This window comes from Lasioglossum baleicum, unplaced genomic scaffold (assembly GCF_051020765.1).
Source record: "Lasioglossum baleicum unplaced genomic scaffold, iyLasBale1 scaffold2391, whole genome shotgun sequence".
Classification (NCBI taxonomy): Eukaryota; Metazoa; Arthropoda; class Insecta; order Hymenoptera; family Halictidae; genus Lasioglossum; species Lasioglossum baleicum.
The window spans coordinates 1-25055 of record NW_027471450.1 but is presented as its reverse complement, the minus strand read 5'-3'; the positions used below and the strand labels follow the sequence as shown (position 1 = coordinate 25055).

At 32.4% G+C, this 25055-nt stretch overlaps 2 protein-coding genes across 2 annotated transcripts; both read right to left on the bottom strand.

The window, feature by feature from the left end:
* Positions 1–15802: 15802 nt before the first annotated feature.
* Positions 15803–20692, bottom strand: LOC143221437 (uncharacterized; the record flags this gene model as incomplete). The annotated part of the gene is made up of 4 exons (XM_076446886.1): positions 20675–20692; positions 18698–18893; positions 18605–18609; positions 15803–15903 (listed from the first exon to the last, which is right to left on the bottom strand). Coding segments are annotated over exons 1-4 (320 nt in total), but the record flags the coding sequence as incomplete, so codon positions are not given.
* Positions 20693–23780: 3088 nt separating this feature from the next.
* On the bottom strand, positions 23781–24874 carry LOC143221438 (carboxylic ester hydrolase-like; the record flags this gene model as incomplete). The annotated part of the gene is made up of 4 exons (XM_076446887.1): positions 23781–23949; positions 24036–24159; positions 24301–24636; positions 24712–24874. Coding segments are annotated over 4 exons (792 nt in total), but the record flags the coding sequence as incomplete, so codon positions are not given.
* Between the last annotated feature and the right edge of the window lie 181 nt (positions 24875–25055).

Genomic DNA, 25055 nt, shown 5'->3' with positions numbered 1-25055 from the left:
AACCGAGGGAAATTTCCTGAATTAAAAGATACGTACAACATTGATAACAACGCTAATATTATTTTCCGCACTAAAAAATAAAAATATATCCACGTATATTATTCGTCCTCAAAGGGTTAATCTAGTTTAAAATAATACGATGTAAAATCACTGATAAACTCATTTCTTTTTTAATTTTGACTTAGCCCAGTTTCCAGTAACTAAACTAAACTAATTACCAACAACGAATAATAATGCAGTTATATAAATGTTACTATAATAATAATAATAACTAAATAATAATAATTAATAATAATTAATAATAATTAAATAATAATAACTAAATAATAATAATAATAACTAAATTTGTGGACGTATGATACGTAATCGGTAGATTTCCCAAATCCCGGACAAATATGTACATCTTTGACAAACGCGAAGGCAGCGATATCTCGATTCGCGGCCGAGGATTTTCGTCCGATTGGATTCCCGGCAAGTGCGACGTTTCAGCTATCGCTGCAAAAGGAAAGAAACCGAGAGATCGTGCAGGAATCACGTGAGCCGGTCGATTATTTCACGAACACGTCGCGATCACGCGGGCTCATCTGCGCGAGAGCGTCGCGACGTTCGGTTGGCTGGAGAGTTTCACGAGCCGCACGAAACGGACGGGCCCGATAGATCCCGATAGGAACACATCGTTTTCGCCCTCCTTTCACGGATCGCCTCGAAAGTACTTCACCGATTCGCCGATTAAATTCATTCGACCCGCCACCACGGCCAATTAGATCGAAATATTGCCGCAACCCGTTCGCCGCAATTAAAGGTTTTCGCTAATTAACCGATATCCAGCGACAGCCACGCGTTATCGTTTCTGTATTCTCGGTAGAATGTATTTACAAACCTGCGTGCATTTTGGTTCCGAAGCAGATAAAGAGACGTGGCTTTCGTATTTTTCACGGAGAAGGAAATATTTAATTGCACGTAAATCGACGGAAAATTTTAGGTACATAGAACACGAGCTTCAAAGTTCAGAGTATAAACTTGCGATTGTACAACAGGGAAATTAATTATTTCGTTTATTCAGCTTTATGATCGAAGTACTAGCTTTTTCGTTAATTATTATTTTTAATTATTCAGTATTATTACAGTGTTAGGTTGGTAATTAATAAATAAAATTTTTGGTAAATAGAACACAAGCTTTAAAGTTCAGAGTATAAACTTGCGATTGTGCAACAGAAAAATTAATTATTTCGTTTATTCAGCTTTACGATCGGAGTACTAGCATTTTCCTTAATTATTGTTTATAATTATTTAGTATTATTATAGTGTTAGGTTGGTGCGTATGAAACGTCGGATTTTTAAGTGAATATATAAAACTGCATATCTTCGAAACAAATAACGAAATGGATTTTCAGAAAATGTTTTTTTTTTTAAACGTAACTCTGGTAATGGACAATACGACTATCAACGAAGTTATGCCAAAAACAAAAGCATAACGGAAACAGGGAGACAAACATTCACATGTAAAGAAAATCCGACATTTCGTATTTTCGTATCCTAATACAATTACAGTTATTTAGTTTTACAATCGGAGTACTAACTTTTTCGTTAATTCATTAATTACCTAATTTTTTTAATTTCTCGGGAATAGGAAATTTTGGGGTACCTCGATATTTTTAAAATCCGAATTTCCTATCCTATCGAATTTAACGATAAAAAATTGTACGTTCTATGAAAAAAAGAAAACACCGAACCTCCCTTATGTTTCTATCTGCGATGAAATTACAGCTACAAAACTATTATCTCTTTTCTACAACCGTCCAGTATTTATATCTCGATTGTTTCTAAGATTTTTTAAAGATAATTTACAACATGGACGAAACAAATAATTATCGTTAAATAGTTATCCTTTCGGTTTCTATTGAATTCCTGAACAAACCTCGATATGTCGTCTTTACCCTTGCATCGGAATTACCATAATGGAACGATTTATTATCGGAGGATCCATTAATCGAATTTTATCGAAAGCAACTACACGCATCCGTTCTTGTACACATTCACACCTCTACCATTGCCCCAGAGTGTGGATCGTGCCACAAAGAACAAAAGTTTGTCTGGACTATGGAATCATGTGAGGTCACATTTTATCGTCGTTCGTTGAAGCTGTCTGTCGGAATATTTCTTACGACACTATCCGAACGAAACTGCATCGAACTGGTAAGCCACGTGCAACCACAATTACATTAATCGACCGAAAAAGCGTCCGATTAAACAACAACAAAGGAAAATGGGGAAAGAAAGGGAAATAGACAGGCGTCGAGATGAAGCAAATTGCGAGCAAACTGCGAAGACGCAGAAGCAAGAGATATAATAATCTGACCAACGATAATGGAGATTAAAAGGCGAGGATTCCATTGATAAAGATCGACATTTATTGTCAACAATAGTTTATCTCTTTTATTTATTTGCAACTGATACGTAAAACGAATGTCAATAAAAATTACCGAATATTTTTATATTTCTGCAGCTGTTGTAATTATACTCCATTTTATAGACTGTCTATTTTATTTTATCCTCTGTAATAGTATTTTTTCAAAAACAGGATTTGAATTATTCAACGATATAACTTTCGGAATTCAAAGTAGAATTCATATGATCTCGTCTCGCTTATGTTCCTGTTTGGCTAGCTTACATTTCGCAAGAATGTAAATAAATCTTTTTACGATATAACTAATTGTTCTAATTCCATTTGAAATGTACTCAACATGTACTTTTCGTGCAACTATAACTGCCTTGCAGTTTTCTATTAATAATGGATCAACGATGATCCTCGTTGACACTACCAAAGCCAAGATGAGACACTCGTGCGATCAATCAATCGAGTAGGATACTCACACGTTTTATCTGAACGAGCTGCTTCATAGTCAAGTGATAATTGGACGCAATTCTAATTAACGAATAGCGATAATAAGTCGTCTAGATCATAGATGGAAAGTAGCCTGAATATTTGCAATTTTAATTGGCTTTCAGTAGAAAGGTGAACACCGTAAAAACAAATTTCTTGGTATGATCTTACATTTCGAGTACTATGTATTCTACGTTTTCAATAAAAGCAAGAAAAATGAATACCGGAGAGAAAAGTTACACAGGAAGGAAGGCGTTATATGCAGGATTATATATCACGTGAAATTAAATGTTGTTATATCATAACTATGCTTGGAGCCAAGAGGAACGTTTGTGTTGTCAAACCTGGCAACTTGTTCTTCAAGTTACTAACTTATATAACAAAGTCAACAACCTTTACAATTTGACGATGAAAATAACTCTGTCCAAATATAGTTTCTTATAGCGAGCTTGAAAAATTATAGTTCGTGTCACGAAGAATCATGTTTCAAGGAAAAACTTATTTCGAAATCTCTCAAAATCAGAACTTGACTTTGTCAAAATACGATGAAATTAAGAGAGGATAATTAACCACTTAAATTAGAAAGTTATTATATTTTTTTAATTTAAGAAACGTTATTCCTGTCACGCCTAAATTAGGTATGTTTCATAATAAAATTCAATAGCAGTATCTATTGTTTAAACAGTTTTTAGAACCGAATTAAAGCTGTGAAAACACGTTAAAAGATACGAAACTAAGCGTATAATTTTAATTAAAAGCTGTATTTAAATTCACGATTCTTTTGTTACACGAATAGCAATTCAAAAAGTAAATCGCAGTCCGTGACACAGTTCTTGTTGTTTTGTTTCGAAAATATACGCAAACTTACGAACTTAATGATACATTTCTGCCAAGTATAAATAAATTGCTCTTGTTGTAATAAATTTAACTTCTAACGATTATGATACAAATTTTAAATTGAAATTATATGTACTTTCCTCTAATCTTCCCCCTTTTCTTAACTCAACCAAAAATTGCCTATCTACAATCAAACGAACTCGTCGATAAACACTAATGCCAATGGTTATGCAAGTATACAAAGTATCAAAATTTTTGGACTTCGAACGTACTGTAAATTAACTTTTCCAACAATTACTTCGTTTTATCGCGATATGAATAAATGTAGCACAGAACAATCGATAAAATTATTAGGTCGTTCGGAAAATCATTTCGTTTTCTCCCAATAGAGGACCTAATTGTATTTTTTATGAATACATAATAAAAAATTAATAATAAATGAATAAAAAAAAAAAGAAACGAAATGACTTTTCGAACGACCCAATATATTTCCTGGATTCTCGACTTATATCAATTCAGTAATTGTGCCTATAATTACGGAAGTGGTCTAAGTGAAAAGTAATCAGTTATTTCACGCCACATTATTTTGAACTAAATTAATAAAAAAGGAAAAAAAAAAATGTATGACTTAGACCACTTTCGTACAATTACCGACACGCATCGCGGCGGCTCTTTCTCTGTCAATCCTAAAGGAGACTCCGAGGAATAAGTTGGCTTCACCTGCGAACAGGCGCACGAGAAGAGACGTCACATCCGCGTTGCGAATTCTAGACGACGAGGATGCATTGGCTGAACGAGGTTGAACGACACCAGACGCGAATCCTTCAGGGCCACGCTTATTTTCGGGGACCCAAGAGTGGCGATGCTCGCCTTGGACGGCTGCACATTACGCATCGGCGCGTGTTAAGAAACGTGAGAGCACCTCGGCCAAAATATTATATTTAGCCAATGTTATCTGATCACGAGATAACGACGCGACGTTAATGAATCGAGGATTCGCGAGGTTTGATCCCGTCGCGACGAGGTATTTATGAGTCACGACGAAAATCCAGTTCAGTGAACTGTGCTTGGTACCATCGCCGATGTCGGTGCAGTTGTTCGCCATTATTTATTCGATCCGGAATGCCCGATCAACGAGTTCGCATCGATGGAGGAGCGTGGAGGAGTGTTTGAGGAAGTTTGGTGAGAAAGTGGGTCGGTATTTGACGAAGTTCGATGGGAAAGAGTGGACCAATATTTGATGAAATTTGACGGGGAAGAGCTGAGAAGTGCTTCGTGGAGTTAGATCGATATTTGATGATGTTCGATGAGAACGAGTGGAGAAGTATTCGATGAAGTTTGACGAGAAGTGGATCAGTATTTGACGAAGTTCGATGGGTAGTGAGTCAGTATCTGATGAAACTTGATAGAAATAAGTAGGATAGTATTTGACAAAATTTGGCAGAGAAAAGTGGAACGATATTTGATGAAATTTCACAGGGAATAAATCAGTATTTGACGAAGTTTGAAGAAAAAGAAATATGGGAAAATTATACAAATTAAATTGAAACAATTAAAACAAATTTTAAGATACTTTTATTTCTCATGATTTAAGGAATATTATTTAACTATCCGATATTTAATTAAAACGTTCAGTTGTCATATCATATAGAACCCATGTTGTACATAATATTTGACAAAAATAAGACATCGGGTTCTGTGAAAAAGAATCACCTAACCTGCAAGGCCTAATTAGTTTGGCAAACTGAAAATAAGCCGACGGTCTTGCCTATTTATAACCAAGACAGCCGTTTGGTAGCTAAATATAAGTTTAATTTATTAGCGTGTTATTAATGTCTGCATATGGAAGCACACCGTAGCTCTACTTTAAACAGAGCCGAGTCCATGTACACTCTGTTCCACTTTTGCATCTCCAACACTGTTGCATCTTGTCTTGAACAATGTTTTGCTATCGACTTCTCCGGAATTACACAGTTAAATTTAAACTTTGCAATTCTTAAAATATATTACAATAGATTCGTTGAATTACAAAGATATTTGCGTATTTTCACCATCGATATTTTATTTTGAACGATTACTATTATTTCTTTAACTTTTTCCTAATTTTTCGAATTTTGACGTATTTTAATTGTTAAAAAAAAATCTTTTTCTTTTAAGACTCAACTAGAGTTGCGAAGCTAGGAAGTGAATCATTCGACTAAACCATCTTGTATATTACCATATATGCAAAAATATAATGCTATAACACTATTGGTCCTCTTAAAAAGGAACATGCACCTTTTGTCTATTTAAAAAATGGCCTACGAAATTTATCTTTAAATTTGTTTTCTAATTCAATTAGAAGTAAAGTTAGAGCCTGGTCCAGTTACTAGAATCACTCTATATACCGTCTGTCTTCCAATATACTCTGGCAGAAACGAAAATAACTAACTTCTGGATGAAACGAGAAATTAGGTGCGAAACTTGTATATGAAACTCGATAGCTGTAGCTGTCTTTGCTTTGGGTTTTATCGACTACAAAACTACGAGGCTTATAAATAGTCTGGAATTACATAAAGGTCGAACACTGTAAATTCAGGCTTCTGGCAATGAGTAATAATTGTTTTCGACGGCTTGAAAAGTTTCAAATTTTGCCACTCAACGTTTCTTAGAAATTGTAAAATATTGCTTTTCAGTGTAACATTGTTCGAGTTTTCTTTTTAATTCTTGAAAAAAAAGGAAGCAAAAAAATTTGTAATAATAAGTAATTAATGGCCTCATGTTCGCGTTCTGTTTTTTAAATTATCAAATTTTGTATTCTCATTTAATAAGATAAAATTTTGTGCTACCTAATTGTAGAATTTGTTACTGTGTAATTCTTTAAACAATTTTCCCTATTCTTTCGAAATAATCTTCTAAGTTTCTTTTAAACGATCTTTTAATTTTCTCTTAGACTATCCTGTAATATTCTCCTAAATAATCCTTTAATTTCCCTTTAAATAAACTTACACTTTTCTTGGAACATATTATTATCGTTTCCTTTTAAATAAACTTCTACAATCTTTCCCTAAATAAACAATTATTTCTTCTTCAAAACAATTCTTTACTTTTCTTTAAAATAATATCGGGTCTTGAAAATCCCGTTTCCGTTTTCCATGGGACCGTAGTCAATTTTCTTGCAAGTAATCTCCCTGAATTTTCTAGGAATCAATTATTTCATTTTTTCCGAAACAATGCTTCGATTTCCTGAAAAACCTTCAAATTGCAATATTTCTTGAAACAATCCAGTAATCTAAACAATCTCCCAATTTTCTCCTATACAATTCTGCAATTTCTTTGCAGATATTCTTCTTGCAATTTAAAACGGTTCGGATTTCCTCAACGATACATCGAGATGGAAAAATGAAAACGTCGTCTCCTTATGGAAGAAGAAGCAGGATTGCGTTGGCAGTAACAAACGAAAATACCTAAAATCGTTCGACGGTGTCCTTTTTCCATTCGAAACGCGATTCTTTCTGCGTTTCTTCTCGTCGCACAAAAGAGAACCTCGCGTAACAAGGAGAAGGAATTCTTTCGAGTTCCACGACAGTTTTTCTCCTTTTTATTTGCGTCTTCGAGACGCTAAATTAAGCAAATACGAACCGCCAACGTGTAGACCTGTTCTTTTGTATTTTTCGAATTTTCTTTGTACTTCGGAATCATACCGGTCGTTATCGGATTCGTCGTGAAAGGTGTTTGCTCAACTGCAAAATAAGGAACAAGATTTTAGAGGATTTTTCACTTATGGAAATGAGATCAGAGATGGAGAGTAGATATGAATTTAGGAGAATTAATATTTGTCTTACGTACAAGATGATTTTATGAATTAATATGAATTAATTATGGAAATCGACTTGTGAATATGTCTGTATGAAGGTGATATGATATGAATCATAACAAAATTGGGATATTAATTACATTCGAAGAGTTAATTGCAATTAATAGCGAAAGATTAATTAGACATTGAGAAGTTTATTACAACAGGAATTAATTGTAAGGGAATTGGTAGTTTAATTAAACACTTTGAAAGTTAATTACGATATAAACTGATGTGACATGAAATTTATTATAAGAGAATTTGAAGGTGAATCCGACATTTGAAAAATTAATTACAATAGTATAGGGAGGCTAATTAGACGTTGAAAAAGTTCGTTATAATATAAACTATTGTATTATAAAATTAATTACAAAAGAAATCGAAGACCAGTCGCACATTTGGAAAGTTAATTAGAATACAAGCTATTATGATCTAAACTGAAATATAATTGATTTAGACGATCAATTAAATACTTGGAGAAATAATTATAAAATTAATTGAAATTTTCGTTCAGGATATATGTATGTAATAATCGTACTTTTGAAATATTTTTAATTCAACTAATTTTTTTCCCCGATTGAAATCCTCTTCCGTCAATATGTATTACGCATTTTCGAGTACTGTGCATATAAAACGATTCCCTCTGATAAACTTAATTAGAGATATAAAATGATGACCTCATGCACATGGACAGTGATATAAGGGCACTTCTAGTCCAAAGCTATTGACTTATCGTTGAAGTTTCAATTCTGACTTCGTTAAATGATTTAATTTAATTAATTACGCTTTCAATTCATTTATTGTATCATAGTTCAGTTTCAAATTTAATTAAACGAACCTGACCTAATTTTCACGATAGTTTTAATATTATTAAAATCCTTGATATTATTATATTAAAAACAAAATTTATTATTATATATTATACTCGTTGCACACTATACAAATACATTGTGGTCATAATTATGAAAGTTTATATGTATATATATATTTTTTTCTTTATTAACCCTTTGCACTCATTTAATCAGATTCTAAAGTTCGATGTTAATTGATATACCAAATTTAAAATTACCCACTGATACGTAGAATATCGAGATAAAATAATCCCATCTCTTAATTTTCACACGATTTCCTATTTACCGTTTTAAAAATATCGTTACCATAAAACTTTATGGTAGAAAAATACCGAAATGTAGCGAAAAAATCACCAAGTGTAAAGGGTTAATTTAGTTTAAAATAATACGGTGTTAAATAACTGACAAATTCGTTTCTTTTTAACTTTCACTTAGACCACCTATATATCTACCTATAACCTATTTCTTCCTTCCGCAAAGCTATCAATTATTTTTACACTCATCATACGACGTATTTAAAAGAACATACACGCATTTTTCGATATAAAGTAAATCCACCAAATGATAGCAACGATCTTCGCATGTAAATTCTTCTTAACTGCCTCCTCGCGGCGAATAAGCTCGACGCAGTCGGGATGAAAATGATGAAACGCTGGTTTGAAGTTCGAGGACTGATCTATTGTGACTAGAACTAAATCGGTTCACTTAACGTAACACGTGTCAATCACGTGAATACGTTCCACGTTCGTCGAGCACTATTCAGGTTACAACGGAGGGAAGGTTAGGCATTTTATTCACTTCCTTCTTTTATGGAAATAGTCTACTCTCATGCAGCACATTAGAGGTTAAAATTATCCGCACGCTCGCCCGGCCTCCATGGAATATAATTGTTCCGCCTGTTTTGCACCGAGTTGAGAAGAAAACCCTTCAGAGGGCACCACTTGATTCTAGACCCGAGGGTAACGTTACCGACATAGTAGTAGAGAAAGCTAGGTTATGTCGTGCTTTTTCTCTCGTTAACCGGATAACGCTCCGAGCCTACGCCTATGCTTCGCAGCACTTCTAATCGCTCTATACCACTTACTCTTGATTACCTCGTTCGTTTCTTTTGTCGCGTATTATACGATCAGATTCATACATGTGGGAATGGATACACTGAGAACGATAGCCGACCGAATGGGTGTGTAATTGTTAGTTCCAAGTGCGTGTGGATAGACGAAGAAGATCGTGTAGAGATGTTTAGGATACGTGAGAAAAGCATGATTGGAGAATCGAGAAATGCGAAGGGAATAAATGTTGGAACTCGTATGAAAAACGTTGTAAACCGATTAATTTTTAAAATATATATATCACATTGGAGAAAGAGAAATCTATGATTTTTATAATTTTAAATACATCTCTTTTTCCCGAACCTAATATAACTTATTATTCGGGAAAATTATCATTAAGTTTTCAGTTCAAAATCATAGATGGCGTTGACAACTGTTTGGGTTGGGGAAAAAGAAATTCATTATTTTATAATTTTAACCCTTTGGGGACGAATGTCATGATACATGTGGAAATTTTTTAGCATTGGCATCGATGTTGAACATATTTTTTAATTTAGAAAATTTTCCTCGATTTGTTATTTTTAATTATTTAACGTATACTCGATGTGTCGTTAACTTCCTTTCTCGTCCGCAAAGGGTTAAATAGATTTCTTTTTCTTCAACCTAGTATAATTGTTGGGGAAAAAGAAATGCATTTAAAATTATAAAAATAATGGATTTCTTTTTCCACGGTTTAATATATATTTCAGAACGTTTCTTTATGCAACACGAGTTGTACAACGTGGCTTCGTCGGAATATACGATAACATTTGTATTAAATTAACGTTACAGCAAGGTTTAATCGGATGTCTCTTTGGGCCATTCTTCTTTGGAAAATAATGTGCTTTAAAATTTGTGGTAAGCAGGCTTTTGATTACCCGGATGATCGGGGAAATTGTCTGTAGCTTTCTTGAAAGTCTATGTCTGGCTACTGTTGCTTTCTAAACTTAAACAACAAGCACCAATAGCCATTGAGATAATTTATCATTGGAATTTCTATATAAGAATGGAACGGTAATTTAATTACAAAATAGAAGATGAACGCTGAAAATAACCTTTTTTATTTTTTATTATTGTTAGCAGTGGTCTAACTAGTACAGGTGTAGTAGAGTATTATAACGAGAAGACATTGACTTTTAGAAAGTAATATGTGTAGGAGTAGGAACTTGGTTTGAATGTTTATTACGAGTATTTGAGTCTTGAATATTAGAAATGCATGGAAAGTCTAAGTGCTTGAAATTGGAGTGAAAGAAACCAAATATATCTTATAATCTTTGTGTATTCACAACTCAACGTGTATGCACAATATCACTGAGGAAAAATTTCCAAATTATTTGACAGAATTTTCCTTAATTATTCGAAATGGGTATTCAAGAGGAAATACGTGAGTGAAAAAGTCCAAGTAATTAAATAAATTATTACAATGCACGTTATTAATACCGTCACGAGAAAAAAAAGACAATTCTCAACGAAAATAAATATCGTCTAGCAAATGTAATTAAAAATTGGAATAGTCAAAGAACCGTAATACTAAATTACAAATTACTTTTACAATGTTCTTAAACGTTGAAGGAAGAAGAAAGCCAAAAGTGTAAGTTTCTGCTTGGGAAATTGTAATAGGATTCTAACGCGGACAAAATTTAATAGTGCAAGAAGTAAAAGCGTATCGATGAATTTAGAAATCTTATTAGGTTACAAAAAGAAGAATATATTTCAGCGTATTCTAATAAGATCGGATTTCATGCATACAGAACAATAAAACAATGAGAATCTTTCAATTTCATACCTTTCAAAATTTCATTCCCCGTTCGAAATTTATTAATCCAAGCATCGCGTGGATTAATCAACAATGACGTCGAGACGTTTCGAATTTGAAGGTGAAAAGAATTTCAATAAACGCGCAAACATCAATATGCAAAGAACGGCTATGACGCCATTAAAATTTGTTCACTATCTCTGGAAGTACATGTAAAGTGGCTCGATAAAAGAAAGGACAATTGCAGCACCCGATACTGTAGTTACTAAAAATCACGTGCACTTGGAATGACTATTAACAATTGTATAAAATTATTATACCACTATAAAGACATGTTTATAAAATATTTTCACTCAATACTCGATTCAGGAAATGACCAAAAAATATCCCGAGAAACATCTTTCTTTAAAGATATTTGCCATCGAATAGTAATAATTTTCCTGCATAAAATCTAATTCCTTTTCCCGAGATATACCGTTTCGAAATTATTAAAAAAAAAAAGAAAAAATGAGAAACATAAGGCACGTTATTAATTACGAGCAATTTCAATTAAGGACATTAATTAGGCTACTTATTGGCCAATAATAAGTAATAAATCTATTAATAATATATCAATTGATAAATCTATCAAACTTAAACATCTATCAACGAACAAACTTCTATCAAAATTAATTTAAACGCGAGTAACGCAATCGCGATAAAAATTTCCAGCGAGAAGATCGTACCAACCCACAATCCTTCGTCATTCATCGAAATACGAGTTTCTTTGGTAGAGAAACACTGTCAGGCCCAAAGCGTGCCAACGACATACTCAAACCACGACGAAGTTCCCGGTATCTGAACAGACTTTGAAGCCGTGAAAGGAATTATGCAAACGTAACCAGCCGTTTAAAGGTCGCTGTGTTTCGCGCCTCGACTTCCTTAATCAAAAACACAATTATTTTCTTCGGCTAAATCGGTCCGTGCACTGGACAATAGCAAAGAGCGGAATAATGTTCTGAGCGCACAAGTAGATATCGTTTGGAACTTTATACCGAGATACGTGGAAGAAAGAAAGGCTATTTCTGCTAAATTCTAATATGGATTTCATAATATTGGGCTTCCACTATAATCCGAACCGTGCAATTACGCTGGATCCAATATTGGATATGTACTATAATTTGGGTTACACGTCTACACTAGGTTTAATATGGGATATGTATTATAATTTCAGCTGTTCGTTTATAGCAGGCTGAATATTAGAAATATACTATAATTTCAACTGCTAATTATAGTTGGTTTAATATTAGATATGCACTGTAGCTTGGGCTGTTACTTTGTAGCAAATTAATGTTAGATATGTTCCAGAATTGCAGCTGCTAATTTATAGTACGTCCAATGTTGCGTATATACTATAATCTAAGCTGTTAACTTATAGTAGGTTTAATGTCCTATGTTAACTGTAATTTGAGCCTCAAGCGTAATATATAAATTGATTTTGAAAATCAGATAGCACAAATTTATTTTAAGTATTGAAATTTACATGTAGGAAAATTTGAAAAGTTCAAAAAGAGCAATTTAGATTTTTTAACAAACCTAAGAGGATATATTTATACTCTTTTCACGGCTAATGCTATAGCATAAGAAATTATTCGAAACACTATGTCAGTAGTAAACGTTTATTCGAACAAAAGAAAGTACCGTTTCAATAAATAAAAGAAAATAAGAATATTAAAAGAAATAAGCGAAAGTGAATTACATCGAAATTTGAGCGGAATGAGATGATATATTATTTAAATAATAATTTTCTAAAAACTCTATTTGGCCAATGGAACGGAAGTCTAAGTTTGGTCTAAGAAAGCCAAAAGCAAAACGAGGAACGTACTCGAGCGAGCATATGGCAATTAGGAACAGAGAAAATGCGATTTTATATAATGTCAGCTTTTATCATTATTGATAAGTGGCAATTGCGAATAATTCGCGCCGGAAAGCAGCTATTATCGTTATCGTAAGCGAATGGCCTGAGCGTGTACTATAGTTCAAAGATCGTGTTGCTGTATGCAGGGGGTCCTGATAAACTCGACGACCCCCGATCGCGGAAAATTTCAAAACCCTTGCATACTTGCAATTAGTAATCAAACAAGTTGGAGAACCTATCCTAGTTTACTATTTCTCTTGTTATTTTTATTATATAATAAATGTTATATATTTATTATATAACAACACCTTGTATATTGTATATGTACTTATTTTTAAACATCTTTACACGACACGCGACATTTATTGCACATATTAATTATTAAACTATGTACGTATGTGAATTTTATATTTAAATGTTTCACAAAGGACAGGCGAAATATTCATAAAAATTAAAATAACGAACATGAAATGAAATATATCAAATCACAAGTAATAAAAGAAAGAAGGAGAAAATAAAGTATATAGTGGCATGTAAAAAAAGGAAATATATTACTACTGAAAATATTATGCATAAGAAAAAAAAATATACCTGTCTATATCTTTTTATTACTACTTACACATATTTTATTGCAAAATGTAATTTTTATTGTCCCAATGAACAAATAAATTTAATTAAATCTACCTATGAATAAACGAAAAGTATAGAGTATAACAAAGGAAATTAATTTTATTAAACCTAATCTTAGCTCCATCTTATGCTTTCTACGGGAACTAAATCGTTGATAATGAAGAACGCTACTATATAGATGGCAGATAATAATATACCGCGAATATTCAAATAGATGATAAACAAAATCTTCGGAAATCTTGTATACGAATACAAAGTGGCTTAATCCAACTAAAAATTATTGTACGATGTACTTTGTAGCTTGGAATAGAGATAGAGAGATGAATAAACTAAGAAAGACTAAGTAGCAAAAAGAATGGTTTCACATTTGTATTGCCAATACTGTTAATGTCATTAGAAATGTAATAAAACGTCCAAGCGATTTCGAATGACATGAATATATACACGAATGATAATGGTGGAACTTTCTAATGGATGTAATTTAACTGTGTATCAGAAAAAAGTTATTGAACTTGAGATTTTATTTTACATGGAGAAATGAAAAAAATATTATAACATGCTACGTTCGAGTGTAGGTTTTAAAAAATTTGTTTCTTCATAATTTGAATAAGCGATCCCCTGTATAATTTTCTTTCTATTTCATGCTGATTTCACTTTCTGTCATAAAGAATCAAATAGTCGCTACTTTCATTCCTATTTTACGATCTACATCATTCACATACCTCTGTCTATTTTACAAATCCTGCGACTGATGTTCTATTACTATTAGAAAATGTCTCTCGACCAATGACGACGTATTCTTGAATTTCATTATGCTTTTCTCACACTTTCAAACTACACTTAAACAATGCTCTTCGTGAAAGTTGAACAGTCAATTAATAGCATGCTACATTTCTATTTTATTAATTTTTTACCGTAAAGAAATGCAATAAATTTCGTGCAATTCATTGTTAATCAGAGGAACCTTCTTTATACAACTTATAAAACTCTAAAACTCTAAAATTTTTAAGCTAACAGAATCATTCTTTTTTTATCTTCGAATCGAATAAAATGATGCAAGACCAAAAATGGAAGATCTTATAAAATTATGATAATTTTATTGCAATAAGAAAAAGGAAAAGAAACAAAATGCAATAAAAAGTATCTTTATTCGTAGCTACGTTATATATCACAAAATGACTTTACCTTCAACATGTAATTTATAATATATTATAATATGATTTTAATAAAAAATCATGTAAAAGATTCGATTCTTTTTCATCCATAAGTAAGGACAACTCTCATAAGAAAATTGCGAAAAAATTGGACTAAAAAAATGATTATATATATTTTTATTTACCTATGACTTATTTAAACATGTTTGTATAAAACATGCTAAACTATAGAAATTAACGCATCAATAACATCCAATACCAATAAAGCTACAAGAATTAAACAAATCTAAAACCTAAGAAGCGGAATTATTTCTAGAGTAGCATTTAATCTCTTAACATAGTCTGCAACACTTAGGTGATCAAGGATAAATAGCAGAGATAACATTTTTATTACGCGAACAAATATATCTTTCGAATCAATATTCTTATAAAATAATCGAAGAAAAATAAGCGTTAAGAATTCTACGCAATTGCAATTCGTCTGATTTAACTCCTTGATCCAGTTTGAAAATTCCATCGAAGTTGAACACACACGTAAGACCGATTATGAATCTTCATTTCATTATAAATCTATAACAATTACAGTGGAATTATCGGTGATGTCAACGAACCAATGGTTAGAGGAATAAAAATCCAGATTTCGAATCGACGTTACAGCCTCTGGAACTAAAAGAAATTAGAATAAGAAAGATAGAAGGCTAAGAATGTGGAAAAGGAAAAAAAAATTGATGACACATCCGAGTGCAACAGGTCACTGTCGGCTGAGCGATGCAACGGGATTCTTGTTGCCGGTTGAACAAAGGACCGTCGTTATCTATGCGATTAACGCACGCGCCAGACGCAGGCTAGGTTAGGTTAGATACGACACACCGACTCGAGATTGATTTCTCAGGAAGAAAGCTGATATCCACGTGGATCCAATTTTGTCCGTAGATCAAGTTCTTGTCTCGCAAACTATGCATGTTTCGTGTCTAATATAATAATAGAACCGCAGAGATAACTATATCATTCCACGTTGCCGCGAATCGAACGACGATGCATCGTATGAAATGTTTCTTTACGATATGAACGCCCTCAATTTACCGTGCGGTAAAAAGCAGTATCATTCCAGATGCTACATCGATAAAGTAAACTAGCTTTCAAACGGAGTGATTAGAAATTCCGGAACAAATCGACGAATTTGAATACTGTGATTAACTTAACTACCGTGGATTAAGCGGGTTTATAGATCATTTGGAATTAACGGAATGCGGTTTATCAGCGAATTAACGTGAAATTGAAGTTTTAGTGAAAACTCGAATTACTGTGCTTTGCAAGTGAAAGTGAAGTTTAGTTTCACAGTCGACGCGATCTTTTGTAACATTGTGAACGCGGCAATATGTATTTTTAAATTTCGCGGGTTTATAGGTGCAACGTATGTAACGTATCAACGAAGAACAATGTTACGATTTATTTTTTATTTTTTTTTCGATCATGAAAATCGTTTTAAATTTTATTTATAAATCGTGAACTTTACAATTAATTTTACTTAATAATTTTAATAATAACTTTTCCACTATGAGAATCATTATGAGAATATCTTCACGATCACTGACATAATAACGATACAATAAATACTGAACTGCGAATATTCACACAAATATGTACCTTTTTTCTTCTTTTTCAATTGATCATGAAGTGGAAACTTAATACAATCATTTTTTTTTTCCTTCAAAGATATAATCCACAAATTTTGTAGGTTTACAAAATTTTGTATTAAAGAAGGTATTGTTGCAAAAAGATAGAAACACTAAAACAATGTACTTTGACGTCACTATCAGTATAATGTGTGGTCATTTAACGTAACAAGATCGTTTCATACGTGATAAAATATCAGCTGGCAACTAGCAATACGATAAGCTTCAGAATGCATAATTGTCTGTGTCCAGAATAAAAATTTTTAAGATCAGCATACCTTCTTTCGTCTTCTTTCATATAATATGCAAAATTGAAAGAAACGCAGAACGAATACAAGAGTACATAATGCAAATTACTGACATCTATCGATGACAACAATTATTATTGATGTAATATTCCCTGATTTTACTATTCATACGTAATATACGACCTATTAAGAGGACTTCATAAATTTTATAAGGATGTTATAGTTTAAACTATTGAATTTATATCAATTATTTATAGTTTATAAAATCGGTATACGAAATTAAATAAGATACGCGACATACTATTTTTAAATATTATTCCTTTGGTATACTGACAGTACACGTTTCCTTCGTGCAAAGTACAATTGAATTGATTCAAATAATATATACTGCCAAGTATAAGTATATAATACCTTGGTTAATAAATGAGATATTATAAATAATTTACTTCCTGTCCCGTTTAAAAATTAATATTATACAAAATTGAATTATTTACATGATCATTTATTATATTAATATCTCTGCCCAGCAGTCACTTATTTATTACATATTATAATTATTTATTAACCTTAATTTCAGATATTTTAAATATACATTCCACCTTACACGTAACTTTAATTCCCTTGAAATAAATAACATCCGGAATCTGAAAATCGCCTAGGCTTTAGAATCGAAAAATTTCAATTACAATCCTATCCTGAATCATTGTACGAAGTCAGCAGATGTCAGAAGACAAAACAAGCTATTAATATTAGATACATGCTTCGATCGTGTCTCAGCCTGCAGTTACGTCATCCCCCAGTGATCATAAATCTCCGAAACAGATCTAAAATTATCATATACAACCGTAGGCAGAATACAGCCGACTCGATTTTCCACTCCACGTCCTGATACATCCTTCGTGTAAACTATGAACACCACGCGATTTTTGTCCGCGAGTTATGCAACGATAATTAATTGCCGCATTGAAAACTGCACTGCAATGGTCATCGATTGCTTCGCATTACATCATTGACGACACCGGTTATAAAATACGATGGAATTTTCGTGGAAAATTTCAAGCGCGCGCAAATCATGCACTCGTCTAGTGTAATGACAACCTTATGCCAGTTTCACGAGTGGAGTACGCGATTTTAGTGAGATCTCGGATATATTCCGGAAACGGTGAAAATCGAAAGTAAATACTTAACGAGAAGTAACGCCAAGTCTACTAGCTAAACATTCTGCAATTTCATTGTTTTCTTATCTAAATATTTCATTATCCACACATGATATTTCGTTCGGTGGTTTGACACATAATTGATCCCATAATAACAACGATACAGTCCGATTGGAAATCATTTTACGAAGAAAAGAAACCGAAGGTGTAAGAAAATTTAAGAAAATAAAACTTGAAAGTATCGTATTCGAAGAAGTAGAGATACTATTAGACTATCAAAAAATTTCGGAAAACAGTTTTGAAGAAAGGACATGATTAATATTAAAAGTTCATTTCTTCTTTCTCATAAATTCATGTCATACACTGTCACGTAACAAATGTTTCTTATTCGAACAAACTAACGAAACAAGCGTTATCTTCCCAGTAAGCAAATCAAACGCTGCGAATTGTAAGACAGTTAAACAAATATCATAATTAAGTACTAAATGACCGTACGCAAACACTGTAACGACGCGAAAATTCAGCGAAACGTATAAATACGTTAACTAACTTTGTGTGTACTTTGCTAAATCGGGAAATAACGATAAGTACCCATCCTAAAAACAGTCACGTTTTTGTTTGCTTATATCCTTCCTTATATCGCGTGTACACTATAGTAACTGTACCAGAAGTGAATGTACTCACGTTTATTGACGCCAAATGTAATGTCGGTGAATTGTACGCTGCGAAGGACATTCTGAGCAATAGTACGAGGATTCAACGGGGCAAAGTCCGGGTCATCGATATCGAAGGACAAGTTTTCTTCGAATTCCGTCAGAGTACTCTCCATGCTCCTCAAGGCACGCGATGAGTCGATCCTGAGCACCGAAATGTTTGCAACCTGTGACACGAGGAAAAATTCACGTGAACACTTTACTAAAATACATATGCGCAATTTGCGGTAACAAGGTAACAATTTTTATTCACTTACTTTGCAATAAGAAAGTTTGACCGAGCAAGTTCATTTGGAAGTTACGTTTATGCGCGATTTATGCGAGATAACGTAATACCAAAAAGTTCTACAAAACTAACGCTCCTTTTTATTTTGTTCTTATTCGTAAAAAAAAATTAACTTTGTGCTTGCAAGATATATTTTTGAAAAAAAAAAGAAAAATTAATTTAACGTTCAATTTTTTTCCAAACACTTAAAGAATTTGTAAGTCATACGTACGAAATTTGAATTATTTTTTATTATATTAAATGGTTTCAAAATTTCGATTTACTCGAATAAAAAGATCTGAAAATAATACGTTTTTCAAAACACCCTTTAGTTTAAATTAATTTACATTAATTAACATTGAACTAAAACCCATTTTATTTATTTATTTATTTTTGTTATTGTTGTTAGATATACCTTGTCTCGTGAATGATCATTCGTAAAACGAATCCGCAAATTGAGAAACCGAGCGTATTATTTAACACGTGTAAATTTAATATTGTAATTTTCAAATTTTCTACAGAACCAAACTAAGAATGTCAGAATTTTTTAAGAATATTCGTATACACCGTATACTATGTGACAAATGATTAATAACTCACATTATGCACGTATTGTATTATTAAAATGATCTTGCTATTAATCACAAATCACTGATTCGAGGTTAAACAGCGCACATTCCACGCATGTTAACTGAATTATCATTTATCGATATCTTTCTGCTCGATATTAACTTTGCAAACTTTTTAAAATAAATTCATCGATTTTTATTCTTCCATTACGACATTGACCTTGTGAGATGGTCCCACTGTGTGCGAAGTTTATTAGATCACAAACGTTCGCTTAAGTTATCACATACGTGACAAAGCACCTTCCAGAAATGTCTTAAAGACGTACTTCATTGAAATATCTTTATACTCTAATGAATACATGTATATCATGAATAGTAAGACGAGGTCAGTCCACAGAGCGGGTCGATAATTTACATTATTAATTGGTTATTATTTAAATAAGCTATCACTATCGAGCATAAAAAAGAATATCAATCAATGTGTATTGATAACAGACGTATACGAAACATAATCGACATTATAACAAAGAAGTTGGCTCGAAAAAGCTTGCTTGAGAATTTTCGTAACACGCGATGAATATTTATACAGTTTTTCGATGTCATAAAAACGTGCGAGATTTGATCAGGAATAAAACGTAGAAAATGCTTCTCTTCATCGAATAACAGCCGAGTATCAAATAACGAACGCGAACGAATTAGTTTCCTTTCAATGACAGATCAGCTTAAAGATGGAACAAATGACAGGATACAAGTATCATAAGAGACCAGAGCTGCACCCTTGCGAGCATTCGTAGCATAACGAATCATATAACCTGCCCACGAGATTTATCGTTTGCAACAGGATATGCCGCTGTTACCGTGTCCACTAGCCACAATAATCATGGTTAGGTATAATTTACAATACGATTTGAGTTTTCACGTGTACAATTTACGAAATAAATTGAGAGAAAGAATTATAGAATAAAGAAACAAACGGAAATAAAAGATAATTGGTAAACAGAATGGGGAAAATGGTAGTAAAAGTAAAATGATAAAAAGCGAAGATTGTAAATAAAAGTTGAGACGAAACGAAGTGGTAGAGGGAAAAAGCGAAATATAAGAAGAGAGATAATACATTGGCGTCCACGTGCATTCCTATTTATCCATGCCAACGTAAAAACTGTAATCGATGGTATCGATAGATTCGAAGATAAAACAGAACAAAAATGGCACTTTAATGCAGCAATGTAAATACTTTGTGTGCCGGTGTAACTGGATACGTATTATAACTTCGTCAAGGTTCTTCCTTCTCAGATGGAAACGATTTAAAATGTTTTGAAATTCTGTAAAACATTTACAACGCAAATTATTTCAGAATTTAATAATTTTTTAATAAATCTTTTATACTACAAAAATACAATTTACAAAACGAGGTTCGTGAAATTTTAATATTACGTTCGTATGATTGTTAGTAAATCTACAGTATCGGTATCAATTAATTTTTGCGAAAATATTGGAATATAATATAGAAATCAGCTGTTTGAAACGGAACACGACTTAGAACGTGAAAAACAATCGTAACCTTTTCATCTTGATGAAGTTGAATAATACGTCTGATGGCAGACAAAGGTATCGATAGTGACTACGCGTCACAAAAATGTCTACGACAATTGGAACTACCAAGACTTAGAAATGTTTAAAAGATAATATAAATATTCTCGTATATATAGAACATCATTGGTAAGCTAAACGTGTCGAAAACAAATGAACGCCTATAAAAGGTTCAACTGCTAAAAAAACCGTTAAATTCAAAATATTTACCAGCTCTCGTGTATCGAGTTGTATAATAAGCTACGAATTCGATACACGAAACGTTTAAATAATGCTAGAAGATATAGAAATTTTAGAAAAGTTATCTGTTTTCCTTTGTAAATCGGGTTTATGATATTTAGTTGATTTGCAAATAAGGAATTAACGTAACAATTAATCCGACAATTTACGTAATATTTATATTATCTAATTCATAAATAAAACGTATTTTAGAAAGAACACTTAAGTGGAAAATCGAGATAAAATACGTATAAATACGTACCTATCGTAGAGGATTCACAACCTGCTGACTTTCTTAAAGTTATACGATCTGTTTACACTAAATTCCCGAATATTTTCGCGATAAAATAAACGATGTGTATCTTTATAACCCGCACGTACCGGTGGTTGATGGCCGACTGACAACTTAGCACGCTATCACGCGGGAAATTTGTCACACGTATTCATCTAAATATTCCCAAGAAGTAAAATCGTCACCTGTTACCGACTGTCACTGCGTTATCAAGTACGTACTACCGTAGGCGATCATTATAGAATTGACTTATCAGATAACAGAATGGCCGATGCTCTGAAATACCGATCATGTAAGAAATTGGACTATTTATTCTGCCCTCTACAATTTTAAGCGGACGACTTGAAAATTATACACCGTTTAAAATTATCCAATATAGAAAGATCGTGCTGTTAGAATTTTAGTCAATTTACGAACAAGAATGAATTAAGCATCGATTAAAGATTGGAATGAAATAAATTATAAATATAAATACGAATGTTTTAAAATTATTTTTACTTATATATATATAAGTTATATATATATATACTTATATAAAACTTATACTTATTATATACTTATATATATATTATAGTAACACTGTAGTCAGTCTTATTCCTTATGTGACAAAATTCATATTATTTTCCTAACTAATTGTGGAAATTAATATTTTTTGAAATATTTGAGACGATGAAACAGCGAATAAACTAAAAAATATATTAATAAATCATTTCATATGCTTCAATGTCTAACATTACCGACATCAGATACCAAGTTCTGAGATATCCTTATCAAGAAGTGTTGCTGCCTATGTTACCGACCTAACATACGAGAAAATTGATACTTCAAATACATAGAAACCTTAGGATAAAGAAAAGGCATTTGTGATATTAGCTTAAAAAACTTACGAAACTTAAAAAACGACGAAATATTCACGAAATTTCTTTGAACATGAGGAACACCGACAGTAGGTAAAAAAATGAATTTTTAAAAATTTAATTTTCATACATTATGCTCTTGTAAAATGCAATTGTAGTTGAACAATTCGTTCTTAGATTCTAGGATATGTAAATATTAAACATGTAAACCCCGTTGCTGTTTCCGTTTTGTCTGCAGCCGGAGAAATTTTTTATTAATTTTTACTGTACCACAAATAAATGTTCGATTAAATTGCCGCTCGCACTCAACATAATTTACGCCTAAAACTTACACTACGTTGTAAAACTATTTTCGTTGCTCACGACTATTTTTTTTTCTGTACGGAATTGAAAAATTTATTGATTCACGCTATGAACGTTTTTTATGAAAAATGTTCACAGAATTGCGTGTGAAGGTGAGAATTCGAGGTCAGACCTCTACTGTATGAGAAAAAGTAGCATATATATATATATATGCTATATATACTACTATATATATGTATATATGTAAAAAATGAGTGATGTTTGTACCTTGTAATATCGGTATGAACAAATTCGAGGTGTTATGCAAAGTATAATTGATATTTATGTAACAATTAATAAATGAAAGAAGTGTCAAAAGAGAAAAAATTAATTCTTCTGGGGAATTTTGAGCAAGGAAACTATGCAACCAAAATTATTCAGCCCCGGCTGTATTTTGCAACCAAATTAACACAGTTTATTTGCATGTATCTGTACGACGTTTTAGAATTTTTTGGAATACAAAATGTCAAAATTAGTGACGCTTAATAATTTCAAACATAGTCGCAATTCACGCGGCGATTTTTTTACACGAGTTTCTATTTACTCGGTAAATTAGAATATAAGTTACGTGTTAGTCTGCATGCGCGATATTAATTAATTCATGCGGCCGGGATACGTTATTTCGTCAAAATTTTTATAAACAATCTGTAATTTAATACCTAACAGGAACGTATAAAAATTGGTTTTGACAGTACGTACTTGTACAAAGTGTCCTCTTATATGAATAAACGATTTCGTAGAGCTCAGAGATTCTCACTGCATTGAATTAGAAGGGATCGTTGATGTTTCATTTTGAAAGGTTGATTCCGTTTGTTTAGAAATAATTTTACTTAGAATTTTACATATGGCACGCAAGTATTATTAAATATGTAAGTACAACGTAGCGAATTTTGAAAGAATATTATCTTCTTATATTATAATTAATGTACTTTGTTTTCGTTAAAGTTTATCGAGTCCCAGAAATGCTTTTGAGCAAAGTCGGGGTTGAACTCCATTTTTATACTTTCTGGGTTAGATATGTTCAGATAATGGAATTCTTTGTCGTTGAGATTCAATGGCTGCCAGTCTGCATGTCCGACTCGAGGTTTTCTGAAATATTTAAAGATTCATTGTCCAGCACTAGTGTAGAAAGAAATGTGTGGTTAGTCGTTGAGAAAATTGTTGAATTTATTCACCCTTCTATAGCAAATGACGTGTAAAAATCCAGTAGTATTTGTTGCATTTTTACATCCTGTGGTTCAGTGACATCTGAGATGTAAGAATCGATCACAAGGCGTATGTCATCGCTATAGTTTACTCCTGTGTGGGTAAAATCGTTAATTTAGTGCACCTTTTTCGTATACTTTATACTGGTAATATTTAATACGTTGCATACACTACTAATAATACTAATTGTCGATCTTCTGTTGAAATTCAACTAGAGAATATAAAAATAATTACCAAGATTGTTTATCGAATTACTCATAAGTTCACTCTGGCGGGGCGTAGGTTTGTAATTATAGTAGTAGGACCATACGGGGCTCTTATTTTTCTCAGCTTGCAATCTCACAGCCTTCTCGAAACCATGCTCGAACATTCGATGACTTATCATATATAACGTCGTCGTCAGAGTCTTGTCGTCGAATGGTTCAGATCCTAGATAATGTTTTCTGATCTTTTCTGCCAGCCGTTTATACTGACTGCGCGGAACTGTATCGTAAAAACCGAGCAAATAGGGTGCAATATCGTCCCAGTGGTTGTTTAGATGCCTTATTAGCGTCTTATTATCGATTAATTCTACGAAAATGACATTTATATACAATTATATACACGACAGAAGTGTAATTAATTTTATATTATGAAATATCAGACCAGTTATGTATAATGCTTCTTCCCTAACCACTCCGGAAATCCAAGGGACATCGTATGCGTCTCCACTATTGATAATTTCGATCGGTGGACGTGAGATGAAGGCATAAGGACCACGTTCTTCTACAACTGGACCGAAAAGGAGGCCAGGAGTGAACAGCCATTCCTAAAATTATAGATTTCAAGATTAGAATACTGTTCCATTATTAATAAGATATTTAAGAATAGAAAATTTCATTAATATATTATGCCGGGGCTGTAATAATTTTGTCTCGACTTATTACGGTATATTATTTTATTATTTTTATCTTTATTTCTTTATCATTTTCGTTATATTTATCATTAAT